Here is a 20,031-nt window from a genome sequence, read left to right on the forward strand (position 1 = left end):
TAAGGGCACTGATTAACCCTAGTCCTGGACTAAAAAAATGTGATAGATTTTTTTAGTCCAGGACTAAGCTGAATCTTTGACTTAAAGGAGCCATATCTAAAAAATGTATTGTAGTGCTAGCATAAATTAAAGCATAAGTGACATTAATGTTTTAGGTTAATGTTTCAAATATAAATTTTCTACAATCTTGCTCGCCCTTCGGTCTATCAGTTTTCAATGACGTGTTGTCTCATAATATTCTCAACCTGATTTTACACCCTCGCAGTACAACTAACCCACACTACCCCACACTGAACTATTCCGGTTTCGTTCGGTAAACGAAGTTGATTCGTTTTATTGTTTAAACTGAGTCTCGCGAAAGTTAGAGGCAGGGTTCTACATGGTTTAATGTTTGGAATTACGTCTTACAAGTAAAACTGCATCTCCCAGAGTGCCACAATTCCAAGCGGATGTTCGAGTTGGAGAAATTTGGCGCTGATCTATCCGGGTACTTCATCCACTTCTTCCTTTCGCGCCGGTAACTGAAGAGCCGTGCGTCCATGTGCGCATTGACTGGGAATTCATAGACTGCTGATATACTGAATCCGAGCCATAACAGAGCTTTAGCTATGGATCCTAACGTATTGATCGAGGCCCTTCGGGGGACCATGGACCCAAACTTGCGTGAAGCTGCGGAGAGACAGCTAAACGAGGTAAAAACATGTGATGGCGGTTGTGGTGTGGATCGGGCCTTTGCTCTGTCACACATCAAAATGCAATGGAGTCCTAGCTTGTGATCATGCATGGTAGACTGTAGTCAGTCCAGAACTTTGACAGATCAAATATTTTCTCAGTTCGTACCTCGAAACATCAAATTGTTGACATATCTTATGTTGTGTCAACGTTTCAAACTATATCATAACGTAAAGATCTGCAGTTTGTAGCGAATCTATACTGTGTCAATCCGCAGCTGGTTCTTTAAAAACGTGCGGGAAGTTAGCATTAGCTTCCTTGCTAATTAGCTTCTAGCTACGCAGTAAAAAGCCTTGTCTAGCGATGCTTGCTAACGTGTTAGCTTTTGGCCTTGCAGAGGTTTCCATGTTTTAAATCGGTTAAAAGGCACATTGTCATTACAATACAACGACCAGTTTGATCGACATCACACTAAATTCTACAATCCAGTTTAGTAATATCACTACCAAACCAACAACTATAAAATGTTTTAGCAAGTTTGCTAACTGCCTCACGTGTCAAGTGTTTCTTTACTGCTGACATTGCCCAGCAGCCCTACTAGTACTACATAAATGGACTGTACATTACATAGCCAGTTAACGTTAACCCACCGAGTTTGTCTACTCTTAGTTGGCTAGTTAGCTAGCCGACTAAAATGTCGGACGAATTGACATCTGTAACATTTGTTACAAAATAGTTTTGATGATGACTTCACGAACCTTACCATTCTATATGTGCTTGTACGAAGGAGTAGCTACCAATTTTGTAATATCAAGGGTTCTGGCTTTGCCTGTAATGTGAGGGACTACTACAGTTCCTTGCTAAAATGCTAACTGTTGTCTAGTTAACTAGTTTGGCTTTATTTAGTCTAAACAGATCGTTGGCTAACCTGGAAGGCACAACATAAACAATAACAGTAAATTATAGTTTGCAAGTGGACTATCTTGGGGGATTCGAATGTTCGCTAATTATTTAGTTAGGTTACGGTGGCTAGTTAACAGCTAATGTTAGCAACGTTGTTAGCTAGTGAGTCATTCGATGATGTCCGTATACAGTAGCTATCATGCAAAGCATGGATGTAACTACGATGTTGTCATGAAACTGTGTTTTGGGAACTTTAAGTAATTGTAACATTTCTGTGATATGTAGTTGAATTATTGTAGGTCATCTCGAATGTTCTAATTTGATAAGACTATTAAAGAGTAGGCCTATTCAGGCAAAAAATAAAATGGTTCACGAATTTCTCCATACAACAGTCTGAGGTCGTTGTTTTGCGGTTTCATGACAACAGAGTATACAAAGCCTGGAGTTCAAATTCACAAATAACGAATGTGCAGTTGGATTGTTGGATCTGAATCATGTTGTGAGGTATCCAGGGTGAGGTGGTGGAGTGCACTGATATCTGCAAGGGCAGAAGGCTGCTTTTACTTGCTAATGTTCGTCTCATCCGAACCAGTTAGGTCTTAGTTTTCACAATTATCAAGTGATGGTGAATGTAAATCATGAGTCTCATTTTCTTTCATTTTGTTCTAGTCAATTATTTGGAAAATGAATGCCTCCCACTTAGATTAATTTCATGCTTGTGTGTATTAGGTATGCTCACTTGACTAATCACAATTTACGTAGTGTCTTGAAATGATAGTGCAGTATGTGAGTTTGTGAGCATGAAATGTATTGGATGTCTATTGCGTGTAGAATTTCAAAGAGATACATCATGTCACGTCATCCTACTGAGGCCAAGTCTTCGGATGCAGCGTCTTCCAAAAGATGGTGGGATAGTTCATGGCTGAAGCGGCGAGTGGTGTTCAGAGGATGGTAGTCATCAAGTCTGCTGATGATCTTGCAGGGTCTGACAGTGACGATGTGGCATTGGCAATTAAGTTCTTAAAGAAGATGCAATAATGACAAATGATGCCAGCCTAATAACTGAGAAGGATTTTACAGTATCATTAAATAAGGGGACCATCATTTGGTTATTGAGACAATAGTGTAGGAAAGGGTAAGGTAGACTACTGTAGGAAACTTTCGGAGTAGACAAATGCACACACACTGCCTTAAAAACGTTAGGATATTTAGCCATTCCTTAAAATATAAATATTTTTTTAACAATGTTAACATTCAGCTTTTAAAAAAGTAAATGCTATGTGATAATGACTTTACAATGAAATTATGAATGGGAAGACTATGAAGATTAGGGATAACTATTAAAATACAAAGCAATACACAGGTTGTCAGTAGCATATTAATTAGAGTGAAGTAGTCTGTTAAAACAGAAAATATTCCTGGTCAAATTACCATGCCACGAACAGCTGTGTAACTTCAATATGAAAGAGTAAAAAGATTAACAATGTATACTGAAATTGATAAGTATTTTAACAATATGCCTAAAGGCCTAATAAAACATCCCACGTGCTTAGAAGATTTCTATCGCTGCTCCCCTCTGTGCATTCCTGAAGGCCTTAGTGATGCTACAGCATCAAAGGTCGTTGGAAAGGGATGTAGACCGTTTATAACAAAACGTCCCAAAAACCCAAACTCTTGATAAACCAACACTGTAGAATCCTGCCAGCTTAAATTAAATCTAGAAAACTAAAAATCTTGAGAAATTTCCTGAAATCTGATCTCCAGTTTAGCATCATTTGGCATTCCAGTGAACTACTATGGTAATTGAAAGATGAAACAACTGTCGCCACTGCATTGACACTAGTGACTTGCAGTTGGCGAATGGCTAAATCTATTGAACAACTTATTTTACTGACCAGAGAGTCAGTCTCATTCACAAAACAAAACTTTGTGATTCATCTTCCTCAGCACCGTTGTATTGCTCTCATGAATAGATGGAATTGCATTGTGATTTGCCAGTTTTCCATCTATCATTGCGTTTACATTTGCCTGGTATTTCCAATTTCATGAGTAAGCTGGATTGAAGTCATAACTCTGATGTGGACAGCACCATAGCCCACTGAAGCAAATCTCAATCTGGACCAGTCTCTGAGGCAAAGGGGAGACCAACTGTACCCATTGACACACTGTCATTTTTACAGCAAAATTATTATACAAGTACAGTTTTCATGATAAGGCAGTTGTTGTTCTGCTGTGATTAACACAGCTTGGCCTCTAGCTGCCTGTGACACCATGATAGCCTTTGGCAGAAGTTACAGAGTAGTGAGCAACATCGCAGACAGCTGTCACAGCAGGAGACTGGTTGTTTCCTGAGTATATTGAACTTTGGGGCAGTACTACCAACCAACTTTACTGGATGGCCTGAATAGCTACAGTAGCAATGACTTTCAGAATTTAGGGACTGGTGGTGGAGGAGCTCTTGTGAAGCAAGAGTCCCCAGTTTCAATTTACAAATTATTATTTAGCACTGTACTCCTCTAACACTTGAACCGTTCAGGTAATAAAAACCAAACCAACTTTTCTGATGTTCTGGCTACACCAACGTAAAATGCTGAAGCGTGTATCGATTAGGACTCTAAAGTCAGTACCACCCATAACTTAAGTGTTAAAACAAGGTAGTATCTTTACTTGTGAAGTTCAAATCATAAGTATGGCCAGTTTCTAATTTTATTATATACCTGCTACAGGTATTTAGATTGGTACATCCGAATGTACAACATGCACAGTGATCGTGTGATCCTGGTTTTAAAATACACGTGTGGACCTGAACTCCCTAGTAAGATGGTAATAACTGACAATAACATCCCCACAAGGAACGATGCCATTTCCATTTTTGGGAGTCAAATTTACTGGGGTTAGTGTTGAAATTTATTTTTGGGTGTCTACATTAGGGTTGTTTTGTGTATGTTCCTACGGGGGGGGGGCTCATGTAGTGCTGTCGAAGTCAATATTTACCAACACATTTCTGCTTTAATTCACAGGGGCACACCCAGGTGAATTTTGTCTCTACTCTACTCCAAGTCACCATGTCTGATCAGCTGGATTTGCCAATCAGACAAGCAGGTAAAATAAAATGGATATGATTGATCAGTGCTAGAAAATCAAGAGGGTTGGGCTACCCTGACCATCATTGCCTTTGCTGTAAATTTCATGAGCATATTTGGCATGCATTTTAAAATCAGAAATGAGCCTCTTTGAAAATTTACAAGACAATGCAGCACAATTTCTGTTCTTGTTCAAAGCATTTATCTTAGGTCCTGCAGAATATATATATTTTTTTGTGTGTTGGTGATTTTCCCGTAGTTGAATTGAAATTACAAACATCTGATGGTTTATTTGGGCCTTTCCTTTTATTTATTGGTCACAGAGAGACATTTTACCAGCAGCTTAATGATCGCTGCCCCAAGCTGAAACCAAAGACCACTTTAGGTTTTTTTTGTGAATTCTTTTTTTTTTTTACTGATGTGACATCATTGCTGGACTGAACCTTGAATCAACTCTGCAGCTGGAGGACCAGCAGTGGTGACTCAGGATATATCATAGCTGACATGGGTTAAGAGGCTTATGCTTTAGCACCTCTTCCCAGGAGAGACACATGGACTTCCCACTCAGCACTTTGGCCCCTCATTCCACGGTAATTAGGCTCATTTGCTGTAATCTGACACCCACAGGGAGGAGTCAAGAAATTTCCGCAACCACCCGCCATACAGCAGGCTAAATCATTGGAATACATGAGGGCTTCCCCATAACGACAGCGATCAGACCCATGTCACCCTCTTAATGAGGACAAATGCCGTGGCTGCTAATGACAAACATTTTCAGTCTGTTTTCCACCCTGACAATAATATAGCGGTCAGTCTTCCATTGTTTTCTCATTTCAGTCTTCTATTCCTAGCCTCAGTGTGATAGAATATATGGGTTGTCTAGGCCAGGGGTGGGCAGACCAGATTTAATCTAAACCCTGTATGCCCTGGGCCTCACCAAAAACTGTTGCCTAGCTCTGGTCCAGGGGGATGTTGAATGGTGGGCTGGACAGAGGGGCACATTAATGGGTGGGGACGTTGTGAGAATCTTGCTGTGTCAGCACTGACTGGCTGGATTATGGGCTTATTTACATTGCGAGAGAGAATAAAACGCCACATAGATTCATCGTAGTTTGCGTAATCATTTCTAAAGCGTTTGAATTTACGCCGGCATGTTTGAGACGTACCACGCAGCATCGTTGGCATCACTCGAAAGGAAAATCAAGCAATATCCATGCGCACTGTACTGAAACGTGATACCATTGTCTTCACACTTGCAAAACTCTGGGGGGGGCTCTATCGAAAATGTGCTGTATGCTACCTCGGAGGGTGGTGTCTCAAGCTACCGATATCTGCAAAATAATCTAGCGTCTCGAGTCTTCTTTGTTATGTGTCTGAAAATGCAGCCATTCTTTCTTTTTTTTATGGAGTGCAAACACATCACTCGATTTTCCCAAGATTGACGACCGCAATCCCATAAATTGGAACGCTGTGGAAATGAGAAGTGTATCTCACGTTTATTCTCTCTCGTAATGTAAACAATCCCTGAGCTACAACAGGGAGGGAACCCTTACCTTTTTACACCCCTTCAGTCTCAGGACCGCCTCAAGGACCTGACCTCTTTGTAGTAGTCTCAGATTCTATCAGTTTATGGAGGGCAAAGGTAAAAGCTGCAGTTTGAGGATGACTTTCAATGGCGGCTTGGCTGGTGAATTTAATGAGCTGGACCAGGTCTGTGTGGTGGAACTGTGGGCTCTAAAAGCTCCTCGTCTTACCAGGCCAACTGCTGCCGTGTTCCGCCCTTAGCCTGAGCACATGAGAGGAGCCTCCCTGAAGCACCCTGGTCAGGAGACTGCTACTGCCGTCTGAGCCAATGCACTCTAACAACACCCGGTTTATCATAGAATGACATGTAATCCCCATATAAAAGCGTCTCTGTTGCCTGTATTCTGTTCAGTCAGTTGACTGCCCGTCTCTCCTGCCCAGGTGTGATCTACCTGAAGAACATGGTGACCCAGCATTGGAGCGAGGGGGACTGCACTGGAACCGAGACGCCTGTCAATAACATCCCAGAGGAGGACAGGCAGTTTATCCGAGACAACATCGTGGAGGCCATCATCCACTCCCCCGAGCGCATCAGGTGAGCCGTCGGTCCTCCGCTGCTACGCTCACTGCACGGATCCCCAACCTTCAACCAGACGGTTCTCCAACTGTCTTCTGTCTCCAACCTTTCAGAGTGCAGCTGACGACATGCATCCATCACATGATCAAACATGACTACCCCGGCAAGTGGACCGCCATTGTGGACAAAATTGGCTTCTACCTGCAGTCAGACAACAGCGCAGGCTGGCTGGGCATCCTTCTCTGCCTCTACCAGCTGGTGAAAAACTACGAGTAAGGAGTCCTTATTGAAGTAACTCGTACGTATGTCCCGAATGGCACCCTAATCCACTAAGTGGAGTGCTCCTTTTTCTGGAACCGCCAAGTGTTGTGAGTATTTTAAACTGGGTGGTTCAAGGGCACAGGGCTGACTGCATAAAGGTTTGTTTTTTCCCCCAGCTGTTGTTTTAACGTTGGTAGACAGTTCATAATGTCTAGCCTTTGAACAGCACCTCGCTATGGTATGTTGGTAATGCATGCCCCCACATGCCCTCTCATACATGGTTGCTAAAAAGCACTTCGTCATGCATGCCTCAATTTCCCATCAGTCTCCCTGGCAGAAATCTAATGCTTGCATAACAAGCGCCACGCTCCAGATGATTCACAGAGTTGTGATTGTCAGTATTCTCCATTGAGTGGGAGTGGTTTCCTCCAGTGGCTGATGTCTGGTTGTTTGGCAGGTACAAGAAGCCAGACGAGCGCACTCCTCTGGTGGCAGCCATGCAGATCTTCATGCCAATGTTGAAGGACCGCTTCATCCAGCTGCTCCCTGATCCCTCGAGTGACTCTGTCCTGGTGCAAAAACAGATCTTCAAGATCCTCTACGCCCTCTTCCAGGTACTACTGAGAATCTGCAGATATGATGTTGGCTGTGTTTAGTGTGTTGGTCTGTATTGGAGGTAGTGGTTTTCATTGGGTCCTTTAAATGGGGATGTGATTGTTGAGTTCTTTGAGCTACTTTTCCATAACACAAGTTTAGGAGATGGTATTATAGTGTCCTCCATGGACCCACTGTAAAGTCTGGTTGGCAGCAGAAAGGAAGGCTGGAGACCATCTGGTTTCTCCTACTGTATGTGTTTTCCCACATGACGGGCACTGGACACGTCCCTGCCTCAGCTGCCCTGTCTGCTGCCTGGTGGTGCCTCAATATCTTTTGTGTAGATTGCAACGGCAATAGATTTGGATGTAACTGTTCACCAAACCAAGCATGAATCAGAGGCAAAGGCCTACTTGAATAAAAATGTAAGATGTTCTTTCTTTGAATAAAGTAGGTATTGGTGTCTTGGTTGCAGCATATCCGGTTTTCCCTTAATTTTATGTATGCAAATCTTTCCATCAACAGTCATCTCCAGTGTAGCAGTGTTCCTTAACTTGACATTTAATTAGGGAGTTTTCTTTCATTTTGCTTCATCAATCTCGCTCCTTCCATTATGTACACACGGACAACCTCAGTCAACTAACCAGAGACCGCCCCCTCCCATGCTGCTGTGTCGCATGTCAGACAAGGCTCAAACCTAGAATTTGGTGGACAGCTTGGCCTATAAAAGATGCGCTACCTTGGAGAACAAATCGATCATTTTGAATTCTCTGTACCGACTGGGTACTGTTACACTAATTACAGCAGAGGTTTTTGAAAGGATTTTTCACATTCTGTCCACAGTACAACCTCCCCCTGGAGCTAATCAACCGACAGAACCTGACGGAGTGGATGGAGATCCTGAAGACTGTGGTGGACAGAGACGTGCCACCGGTGAGGGCTGATTTACTGTGGTAGGGCGAGCAAAGAGAACGGGGGCACGACGGCTTTGATGAAACCAACCAAGTAGCTCCCAGACAGATTAGCTGTACTGTGAAGGTTTTATCCGGATGGACTCCCTACGCCGCGAACTGAGAGCAAACTGATTTGTCCCTTTTCAATGCCCCTCAGGAGACAATGCAGGTGGACGAGGACGAGAGGCCGGAGCTGCCCTGGTGGAAGTGTAAGAAGTGGGCCCTCCACATCCTGGCCAGGCTCTTCGAGAGGTGAGCCTCCTCAGCCTGACACTCAGCCGCGAGTCACTGATCAAAGCCATTTATATTAACATTACACTCTTAACTCCTGTCAGGTATGGCAGCCCAGGCAACACTACCAAAGAGTACACAGAGTTTGCCGATCTTTTCCTTAAGGGCTATGCAGTGGGAGCACAGCAGGTAACCGCATGACCTCTTACATTTGCCTAAAGCATAAAGATGCCTTTCAGCTGGATGTCAGTCTACTTTGGCGGTCGATTGGAGGGAACTGATCCACCTGTTTGTCTGAGTAGGTGCTGCTGAAGGTCTTGTATCAGTACAAGGAGAAGCAGTATGTGGCTCCCAGAGTCCTCCAGCAGACACTCAACTATATCAACCAAGGAATCGCACATGCCGTCACTTGGAAGAACCTTAAACCACATATCCAGGGCATCATTCAGGATGTTGTTTTCCCCCTAATGTGTTACACGGACAGCGACCAGGAGCTGTGGGAGGAGGACCCATATGAGTACATCCGCATGAAGTTTGGTAGGTGCCTGACTTGGTGTCATCTGAAGGAAGAGTAACTGACCTCCATTTTGCTTTGGACATCTGAGAGTGATTTAGTCTTTTTGTTTTGTCATTCAGAAGGAATGTCTGCTGGAATGGGAGCCTGCGTGGATGTGATTAATTAACCGCTGACTCTGCCTTGTCCTTTCTCAGATGTGTTTGAAGACTTCATCTCTCCCACCACGGCTGCCCAGACGCTGCTCTTCACTTCTTGCAACAAGAGGAAAGAAGTGAGTTGTAGTTGTGATGTGGAAACTTGGGACCTCCTTATCCTGGCATGGTCAGCAGCTAACTGTCCCTTCATCCTGCTTTCATTCCCCATAGAGTGCATTCTTTTTTCCCTGAGCTTTGTGGGAATTGTTGGAAGATGGTGTAGTACTTGGGAGTAAGGTTCCATGTTGGGGGGAGACGCTCTGTAGCCTGTGTTTTTTTCCAGATTTCTGCCTGCCCGGTTGTGCTGCGGGTCTCATTAGTACTGTGTGGTTCCAACAACAGCACCGAGCTGTTGAAAAGAATGTCTCATAGCAACGACAGATTGGTAGTTCTTGTGGCTCTGGTCAAATGTGTTGTTTTTCTTGGGCAATAGAATGTTATTTGGGATTTGGTGTTGAATGTGAAACCGTTTGGCCAGGATACACCGCTAAGCCGAACTTTGGTCTGAAGGGATTTCTTTCTTCATTAGGTTCTGCAGAAGACTATGGGCTTCTGTTATCAGATCCTCACCGAGCCCGCCTCTGACCCCAGGAAGAAGGATGGAGCGCTGCACATGATTGGCTCTCTGGCTGAAATCCTGCTCAAGGTGATTGCCGGCACCCCCTTGCTAGCTACTCTTTTATAGTTGACATTTGGTCTGACCAAGCGGGTATCAGATGGGTTTGCTGACAGTGTGACTGTATACCATACAGGACACAAGCAACACATGTTGAGTCTCATGTTTCAGTCCTTTTAGTAGATTTGGGGACAGGCCTTCTATGGTATACTTTGTCCATCTAACTTTTGTTTACTTAATAGATCCCACAGGGCTGTCCGATGCTGTACTGAAATTCCTTGTTATTAACGAAAAGGTTTTTGTCTTTCTGCCCCCCTTTTTAAAAACAGAAAAAGGTCTACAAGGACCAGATGGAGTTCATGCTGCAGAACCATGTCTTCCCTCTGTTCCGCAGTGAGCTGGGCTACATGAGAGCCAGAGTAAGTGTCACGCAAAGGACCAGTCTGTCTCCTGGCTGTACTGGTGTGAAGGGGAGGGCATGTACAGTATCTCACAAAAGTGAGTACACCCCTCACATTTTTGGAAATAATCTTCATGTGACAACACTGAAGAAATTAGACTTTTTTACAATATAAAGTAGTAAGTGTACAGCTTGTATAACAGTGTAAATTAGCTGTCCCCTCAAACTAACTCAACATACAGCCATTAATGTTTAAACCCCTGGCAACAAAAGTGAGTGCACCTCAAATGAAAATGTCCAAATTGGGCCCAATTAGCCATTTTCCCTCCCCTGTGTCATGTGACTCGTTAGTGTTACAAGGTCTTCATTGTGAATGGGGAACAGGTGTGTTAAATTTGGTGTTATCACTCACAAACTCCCTCCTACTGGTCACTGGAAGTTCAACATGGCACCTCATGGCAAACAACTTTCTGAGGATCTGAAAAAAAATAATTGTTGCTCTACATAAAGATGGCCTAGGCTATAACAAGATTGCCAAGACCCTGAAACTGAGCTGCACAACGGTGGCCAAGACCATACAGCGGTTTAACAGGACACGTTCCACTAAGAACAGGCTTCACCATGGATGACCAAAGAGGTTGAGTGCGCGTGCTCAGCGTCATATACAGAGGTTGTCTTTGGGAAATAGACATATGGGTGCTGCCAGCATTGCTGCAGAGGTTGAATGGGTGGGGGGTCAGCCTGTCAGTGCTCAGACCATATGCCGCACACTGCATCAAATTGGTCTGCATGGCTGTTGTCCCAGAAGGAAGACTCTTCTAAAGATGATGTACAAGAATGCCCTGCAAACAGTTTGCTGAAGGCAAGCAGACTAAGGACATGGATTACTGGAACCATGTCCTGTGGTCTGATGTGCCCAAGATAAACGTATTTGGTTCAAATGGTGTCAAGCGTGTGTTGGTGGCAACCAGGTGAGGAGTACAAAGACAACTGTGCCTTACTTAAAGTCAAGCATGGTGGTGGGAGTGTCATGGTCTGGGGCTGCATGAGTGCTGCCGGCAACGGGGAGCTACAGTTCATTGAGGGAACCATGAATGCCAACCTGTACTGTGACATCCTGAAGCAGAGCAAGATCCCCTCCCTTCGGAGACTGGACCGCACAGCAGTATTCCAACATGATAACGACTTCAAACACACCTCCAAGACGACCACTGCCTTGCTAAAGATGCTGCGGGTAAAGGTGATGGACTGGCCAAGCATGTCTCCAGACCTAAACCCTATTGAGCATCTGTGGGGCATCCTCAAATGTGAGGTGGAGGAGCGCAAGGCCTCTAACATCCACCAGCTCTGTGATGTTGTCATGGAGGAGTGGAAAAGGACTCCAGTGACAACCTGTGAAGCTCTGGTGATCTCCATGCCCAAGGGAGTTAAGGCAGTGCTGGATAATGATGGTGGCCACACAAACTATTGACACTCTGGGCCCAATTTGGGCATTTAAACTTTTGTTGCCAGCGGTTTAGACATTAATGGCTGTGTTGTTTTGAGGGGACAGCAAATGTACACTTATACAAGCTGTACACTCACTACTTGTAGCAAAGTGTCATTTCTTCAGGGTTGTAACATTAAAAGATATACTCAATGTTTTACAAAAATGTGAGGGGTGTACTCACTTGTGAGATACTGTATGTACTGTGGGCATGTTTTGTCAAGACTTAGACCCTGAAAGCTGGAAGAAAGCTTTTTGGTTAAATTGACTAAGGCAGATTTTCTCTAACAGTAAACTGTTTAAATTGAATTAATTCATAACTTCACTCTAACTTCACTTCCAGTTGTAATTTATAATTCAGTGGGCTCTCGTTCTTCTGTATTGTATTGTTAGCAGGAGTATCCCACATGATAGGAGGGCCTAGGAATGTTTTGGACACCTGTGGGTTAACCGTATTAACCACCATGTCCTCCCCTACATAGGCCTGCTGGGTCCTGCATTACTTCTGTGAGGTCAAGTTTAAGAGTGACCAGAACCTGCAGACGGCCTTGGAGCTGACCCGGCTCTGTCTGATCAACGACAACGAGATGCCTGTCAAAGTGGAGGCAGCCATCGCCCTGCAGGTCCTCATCAGTAACCAGGAAAAAGGTAGATGACGAGCTCTACACCCCTCCCACAGGACTCCCAGCACAGCATAGATGTGAATGGACAACAGACCTTTTCTTTACTCCTAGTCTCACCCTGTGCTCCTCCGTCATGTCTCCTAGCCAAAGAGTACATCACTCCCTTCATCCGGCCCGTGATGCAGGCCCTCCTGCACATTGTACGTGAAACCGAGAACGATGACCTCACCAACGTCATCCAGAAGATGATCTGCGAGTACAGTGAAGAAGTCACCCCCATTGCCGTTGAGATGACGCAGCACTTGGTGAGTGTGTACCCAGTGGCCTGAGCAGGAGGTTCCCATTTGATCCGTTTCCGGTTCATCTGACCCTCAACTCTGCCCTAAGACTCTGGTCTGAGGGACGTCCACTTTACGGCTGTTATTCCCCTGTCTTCCAAGGCTATGACCTTCAACCAGGTCATCCAGACAGGCCCTGACGAGGAGGGGGGAGATGACAAGGCTGTGACCGCCATGGGCATCCTGAACACCATCGACACTCTGCTCAGTGTGGTGGAGGACCACAAAGAGGTGAGGACTGCCACGCCTTGTCAGTGGGGGCCATCAAACGGCCAGAACACGACCAGGAGCTGGGCTACCCTGTGGCCCTTTCTGGTTCGGACGTTACGCGTTCCAGCCAGTCAACCTAGCGCTTACCACTCTGTGCACCAGCTCGCCTCCCTGTGCCACTTCCTGTGCCTGGTGCTGCCTGCTGACGTTTCCAGCCGCCCACCCACTCCTGGGAACACACTATGTTCACTTCAAAGTACTTCACCAGCCTAGGCAGCGTCTACAAATAGCATAGTGGCTCACTGCCCACAATTCTGCAGGAGCACAAGAACGCTGATAGTTTGGAACCAGCCAGAACGGCAAATGTTGCTCAAGGATTGTGTTGAGCTCCTCTTTGTTACACAACAGAAGATGATTTCGATTAATTTCTTGTGTACTTGTCTCATGGTCTTTGACTGTGTAACACGTTCTGCTGTTTACTCAGAAGGCTTTCGTCAGTGGCCTTTCCCACAAGGGCTATCAAGGTAGTGTTTTTTGTGATGTGCCTGAAGCTATTAAATCATGGAATTGACCGCTTTGGTATCAGGGCATTTAAAGGAAATTGTTCTGGTGAATCAGTGTTTCTTATCTGAAAGGTTTCTGTTTCAGATCACCCAGCAGCTGGAGGGCATCTGCTTGCAGGTGATTGGCACAGTGCTACAGCAACATGTTCTGGGTAAGCCTCTTCCCGTTTCACCACAATCCACCTGGATCCTTCCGCCTTCCTCTAACACACGAAAGGGGCGGTGCGCCCCTGCATCATTTCCATGACAGTCAGTACTGTCGTCTTGTATCTACCCCTGACAACCTGCCTGTGATTTATTGTTCCCTCAGAGTTCTATGAGGAGATCCTGTCTCTGGCCCACAGTCTGACCTGCCAGCAGGTTTCACCACAGATGTGGCAGCTTCTCCCCTTGGTATTTGAAGTCTTCCAGCAGGATGGATTTGACTACTTCACAGGTACACAGCAGCACACTGGTCTGTGAGTGCTGGCTTTGCCTGTCGTCAGTCAATCAAATGTATTTGTAAAGCCCTTTTTGCATCAGCGGTTGTCAATGGTGGTTTACTGTATTTTTTATGTATTGTTATTCATGTTGCACATTTCCATGCGCGCACACCTCAACCCGCTATAGCCCGGTGAATGTCAACCCGCTATAACCCGGTGAATGTCAACCCGCTATAACCCGGTGAATGTCAACCCGCTATAGCCCGGTGAATGTCAACCCGCTATAGCCCGGTGAATGTCAACCCGCTATAGCCCGGTGAATGTCAACCCGCTATAGCCCGGTGAATGTCAACCCGCTATAGCCCGGTGAATGTCAACCCGCTATAGCCCGGTGAATGTCAACCCGCTATAGCCCGGTGAATGTCAACCCGCTATAGCCCGGTGAATGTCAACCCGCTATAACCCGGTGAATGTCAACCCGCTATAACCCGGTGAATGTCAACCCGCTATAGCCCGGTGAATGTCAACCCGCTATAGCCCGGTGAATGTCAACCCGCTATAGCCCGGTGAATGTCAACCCGCTATAGCCCGGTGAATGTCAACCCGCTATAGCCCGGTGAATGTCAACCCGCTATAGCCCGGTGAATGTCAACCCGCTATAGCCCGGTGAATGTCAACCCGCTATAGCCCGGTGAATGTCAACCCGCTATAGCCCGGTGAATGTCAACCCGCTATAGCCCGGTGAATGTCAACCCGCTATAGCCCGGTGAATGTCAACCCGCTATAGCCCGGTGAATGTCAACCCGCTATAGCCCGGTGAATGTCAACCCGCTATAACCTGGTGAATGTGACTATTTCAGACATGATGCCTCTCCTTCACAACTACGTCACGGTTGACACCGATACGCTCCTGTCTGACACTAAATACCTGGAGATTATCTACAGCATGTGCAAGAAGGTACAGTAACTGACTGCCGTGTGCTGTTTTCATGGTACCAGGTTATTAATGGTGGAGTGGTATTTCAGATTTTCCTGGGTTGGAACTGTTTGTTTAAAGATGTTTTCTGTGCAGGTTCTGACTGGTGATCCTGGTGAGGACCCAGAGTGCCATGCAGCCAAGCTATTGGAGGTGGTTATTCTGCAGTGCAAAGGACGTGGAATTGATCAGGTAAATGTCTGACTGGACACAATCTAAATCTCATTTGAACCACTTGAATGTCAACGTACGTTTTCTGAAATATGTCTTTACGTTTGCCGTTATCTGGCTCTCCTGCAGGTGGTGCCTCTGTTTGTGGCAGCTGCCCTGGAGAGGCTGACCCGGGAAGTGAAGACCAGTGAGCTGAGGACTATGTGCCTGCAGGTGGCCATCGCTGCCCTCTACTACAGCCCCCCTCTGCTGCTCAACACCCTGGAGAACCTGCGCTTTCCCAACAACACTGAGCCCATCACCAACCACTTCATCTCCCAGTGGCTCAAAGACATTGACTGCTTCCTGGGGTAAGAGGCTTAGAGACACTCGCATATAAAACTCGCTTGGTTTCTCCGGTTTTCCTGTAGATTTTCAAATTAAGTACATGGGAAGTCCTGGGTACTGGAACCTCAACCATGTTGTGCTAACAGCGTGTTGTTTTCCCATCTAGGCTCCATGACAGGAAGATGTGTGTGCTTGGCCTGTGTGCCCTCATTGACCTAGAACAGAGGCCCCAGGCTGTCAACCAGGTGGCTGGACAACTGCTCCCGGCAGCCATCCTGCTCTTCAACGGCCTGAAGAGGGCCTATGCCTGTCAAGCAGAGCACGAGAACGAGGATGAAGATGATGAAGATGGGGATGAAGATGAGGAGAATGGTGAGACATTTGTGCCGTTTTCTAAACTCAAGTCCCATTGCTCCTCATTTATTTCAATCTCTTTAAATACAGTAATATCCATCTGAATGGAGAACTGCATTGGTCAAGGGTTTGCTGTAATATTTAATTGATCAGAAACACTAATTTGTGCCTTTTCTCAGCTGAGCTGGGCAGTGATGAAGATGACATTGATGAAGAGGGCCAAGAGTACCTGGAAATGCTGGCTAAGCATGCTGGAGAGGATGGGGATGATGAGGACTGGGAGGAGGATGATGCCGAGGAGACAGCGCTGGAGGGCTACACTACTGCCGTGGATGACGAAGACAACCTGGTGGATGAGTACCAGATCTTCAAAGCCATACTACAGAGTACGGAGGCAACCTTTACAATATCCAAGAAAGACAATAGGTTGTCAAGTTATGGACAACATGTCATGTAAACCATAAATGCATTGGTTTACACCCAATGTTCTAAACAAAATGCAGTTACATGCATTATGACTGCAAGACATTCAGCAATTTTGATGTGTGGAAACGAGACATTGACTGTCTTGGGGGTCACTGGGTCATGCTTGGATCCTGGGTTGTATTCTGTGTCCCAGCTGTTCAAAGCAGCATGTTAATCAGTTAGACAATCATTTGTCTGAGGTAAAAAAATAAAAAAAGACTAAGTTGCATTTTGAGTGTCAATGGTTTCGTAAGGGGAGGCAAACTAATCCCGGTTTGTTGATTTTCTACCATTCAGATATCCAGGCCCGTGACCCCGCATGGTACCAGGCATTAACACAAAGCCTTGACGAGGAACAAGGAAAACATCTCCATGACATCGGCACACTTGCAGACCAGAGACGGGCCGCGCATGGTGAGGAAAACCCTTGTAAAACAGCCATCCAGCTGTTTCATAGGAAATCGCCACTTGTGTGGTTGTTCTGTTGTATAATTGTCCTGTTTTCTCATTCCAGAATCCAAGATGATCGAGAAACATGGCGGATACAAGTTCACAGTCCCAGAAGTGGTGCCAACTAATTTCAATTTTGGAGGCAATGCTCCGGGAATGAATTGAGTCATCATCCCTTCTACCTTTTATTACTCTGTGACTGATTGTAGTGAAGTGAAAAAAGCTTGTGTTGTTCCCTTAAGTAGTGGTTCCAGAACTGGTTCTTCTCACTCACTCTTCAATCTGACTATCAAATTGGAAATAGCACCAGAAGAAGTGGGAAGGCAACCAAATGCAACCAATGGCTGGGAAAACAAACCAAGAACTTGAGCACGAAGCAAGAGAAAAAAGAAGCTCTGAACAACGTTGTCTTCTGGGATCCATTGTGGAGGAGGATACCATGACAGCAACTCTTTTTTCCCACTTAAACAAAACGGGAGGGCTTAACAATTTGAAATTGATAATGGGACTAAATGTTTCATCATTTTCACTGTTTTGGCCAAAAGGCCGTGATGATAAGATTATACCTCTGGCAGTAGTGTTGTCTGCGTTACTTTCTGCATTAACAAATTCTCATGTTTGTTATGTATATAAAAGCCAAGGTTCTTGATTTTTAAGTAGCCTTGCTAAAAACAACCAGAGGCATTTGTAAGGTGTCAAATGTATTCATATGTAGCATATTGGATACTTCATAGCACTATGTGATGCCTGATCTCTGTAAATGAATGACTAGCACTTTCATATTGTTCAGGTCTCCTAGCCTTCTGTATCAGACTGCAAATTTTTTAAACCAATTAAGACTATTTAAAACACAAACAGCTGTAACTTTGTTACTTTGCAAGCGACTTCTTCTGTAATGGCTGATTGTCACATGTATTTGGTTACGGTGTAGAATACTGGGTGGCATACCTTTGCTGCTGGAAACATTCTAGATTCCTGAAAAAAAAGAATGCTCTTGGTTTTCAGTTTGGATACGGGACGTGTTGGTTGTGAACCCTGAAAGTCAGTTGGATACTTCATCGAAGCATGTACAATTTGACTTGATCGTGAAGGTCTCAAGCTTTTGGTTGGTGTATGGATGAACCATCTATATATACAACATATTAAAAAAGTAAAGTTGGATTGCATGCATTTGACTGTTTACTGCACACTGATGTGGATTCAGTACTGTTACTTGGAGGCCAAGTGAGGAACAAATGGGTGTCTGGGTATGTGTTGATCCTGTGACTTATAATCCATTTAGTAACATACATCCACCATAGAGGTGAGCACGTTTCCATTGTGCAACCTCTGAGGGCATGGATGTTGCCATGGAACACCTCCAACAATTCAGTATGACTTCAACCTTCCTGATCACCTGGGAGTTTTCTCAAATGAAATTTCTCACCTACCTTTTTCTTTTGTTCTCTGGAAACTGGCCTGAAGAAATGAGAGAGGTGTGGAGGTAATGTAGAAAATGTGCTTGCATGAAATGAGACACCCATTTCCAAATGCTCAAGCAAATTTAACAGTTGTATCCCTAAAGAACTGTTTCAACAAGAACAAAATCCTTCAAATGTGTTGTCTTGGTTAAACAACTAGCATGTTGTGAGAAAAAAAAAACTGACTAAAATGGTGTGGCTGATTTTGAAAACTTCGGCAGTAGGCTTCATCCTGAAGTCATTGCAACACGACTCATTTGTCTTCCAGTAAGTTTTAGTATGCGTATGGTTTATTTAATGCAGAGAGCAGAATTTGCATTCTAAATGTAATAGTCTTGAGAGGAAATTTGACCAGGCTCAGTGCCTGTCCTAATACTGTAAACTCCACTCCCTTGATTGAACAAATCACATTTTTTTTCTTCATGGATCTGAACAGTATATGTTTACTTTGTCACGTAAGCTACTGTGGAAAGGTGATCATGACTACTGACGGGCAAATTAATTGCTATATCCTCAAATTTGTGAGTACTTCATTGTTTCTGGTCACATGAGGTTGGAGGATTTAGGATGAACTCTTATCTCCCTCGTTTGACATTATTCCTAAAATGCATTTACTAAATGTTTACTTTCTGGAATATTTTTGAAGTGAATATGCTATGTAGAGCAAACATGACTCATCAAGAAAGAAGGTAGATGGTAGATTTAGGAATTATGTTCCATTTATGGAATTTCGGTGTACAAGGTTCAAAACTGTTTTGCAGCTGATTGTGGCCCTTATGTTATGATTTCAACTTGGTCTTCAGGAAGGATCATCTAATAGTCCCACCTTTTCAGGTCCTTGGGCCCAAAAGGCAATCATAGTTTTGTGTTTGCCTTAGCAATAACTTCTTTTAACTCAACATCTACTTATCAAGCCTCTCATTTTAAGTGTGAGATCAAAGGCAAAAACAAGACTGCATCCCTTCAGGCCATTGGATTGGGATGAAGTTGGTTGGAAGTGTTATGTTGTGCTATCTGGCTGGAAAGAGTTCCTACCCTATCACCTTTGCTGTGTCTAATGTTGGATATCACATCTTATCATTCTACACACAACATTACTGGTCCAAATCGTTAATACAACAAAGACCAGGCAATCTTTCCAGTAAAAACTATACCATCCCTGATACAAAGCTGACGACATGGTTGTAGATGTATGTATCTTAAGCTCTTGTTCTCCCAAACAACTAATACCCAGAGGCCACTAGACATATGTTATTGGCCTTTTAAACTGAAGGTCAACCCCATACACAACAGTACATCATCCATACATGACCATAACAGCCCAAGTGGTTAGTACTCATGGATATATACGCTCACCTAAAGGATTATTAAGAACACCATACTAATACTGTGTTTGACCCCCTTTTGCCTTCAGAACTGCCTTAAATCTATGTGGCATTAATTCAACAAGGTGCTGAAAGCATTCTTTAGAAATGTTGGCCCATATTGATAGGATAGCATCTTGCAGTTGATGGAGATTTGTGGGATGCACATCCAGGGCATGAAGCTCCCGTTCCACCACATCCCAAAGATGCTCTATTGGGTTGAGATCTGGTGACTGTGGGGGCCATTTCAGTACAGTGAACTCATTGTCATGTTCAAGAAACCAATTAGAAATTATT

General features: G+C 44.5%; 1 protein-coding gene across 1 annotated transcript; it reads left to right on the forward strand.

Annotated features, from left to right (window-relative positions):
* The first annotated feature begins 484 nt into the window (after positions 1-484).
* On the forward strand, positions 485-18,071 carry ipo7 (importin 7). Its single transcript, XM_010878283.4, has 24 exons — positions 485-692; positions 4,596-4,677; positions 6,624-6,777; positions 6,873-7,031; positions 7,478-7,634; positions 8,458-8,547; positions 8,725-8,819; positions 8,903-8,987; positions 9,101-9,335; positions 9,510-9,586; positions 10,039-10,155; positions 10,455-10,544; positions 12,494-12,659; positions 12,779-12,939; positions 13,075-13,203; positions 13,831-13,897; positions 14,056-14,181; positions 15,028-15,125; positions 15,240-15,335; positions 15,444-15,664; positions 15,808-16,013; positions 16,175-16,381; positions 16,758-16,874; positions 16,975-18,071. Exons 1-24 carry the CDS (start codon positions 609-611, stop codon positions 17,073-17,075), a joined length of 3,120 nt encoding a protein of 1,039 aa, XP_010876585.1. The 5' UTR covers positions 485-608; the 3' UTR covers positions 17,076-18,071.
* The last annotated feature ends 1,960 nt before the right edge of the window (positions 18,072-20,031 follow it).

Source organism: Esox lucius, chromosome 2 (assembly GCF_011004845.1).
Source record: "Esox lucius isolate fEsoLuc1 chromosome 2, fEsoLuc1.pri, whole genome shotgun sequence".
NCBI lineage: Eukaryota > Metazoa > Chordata > Actinopteri > Esociformes > Esocidae > Esox > Esox lucius.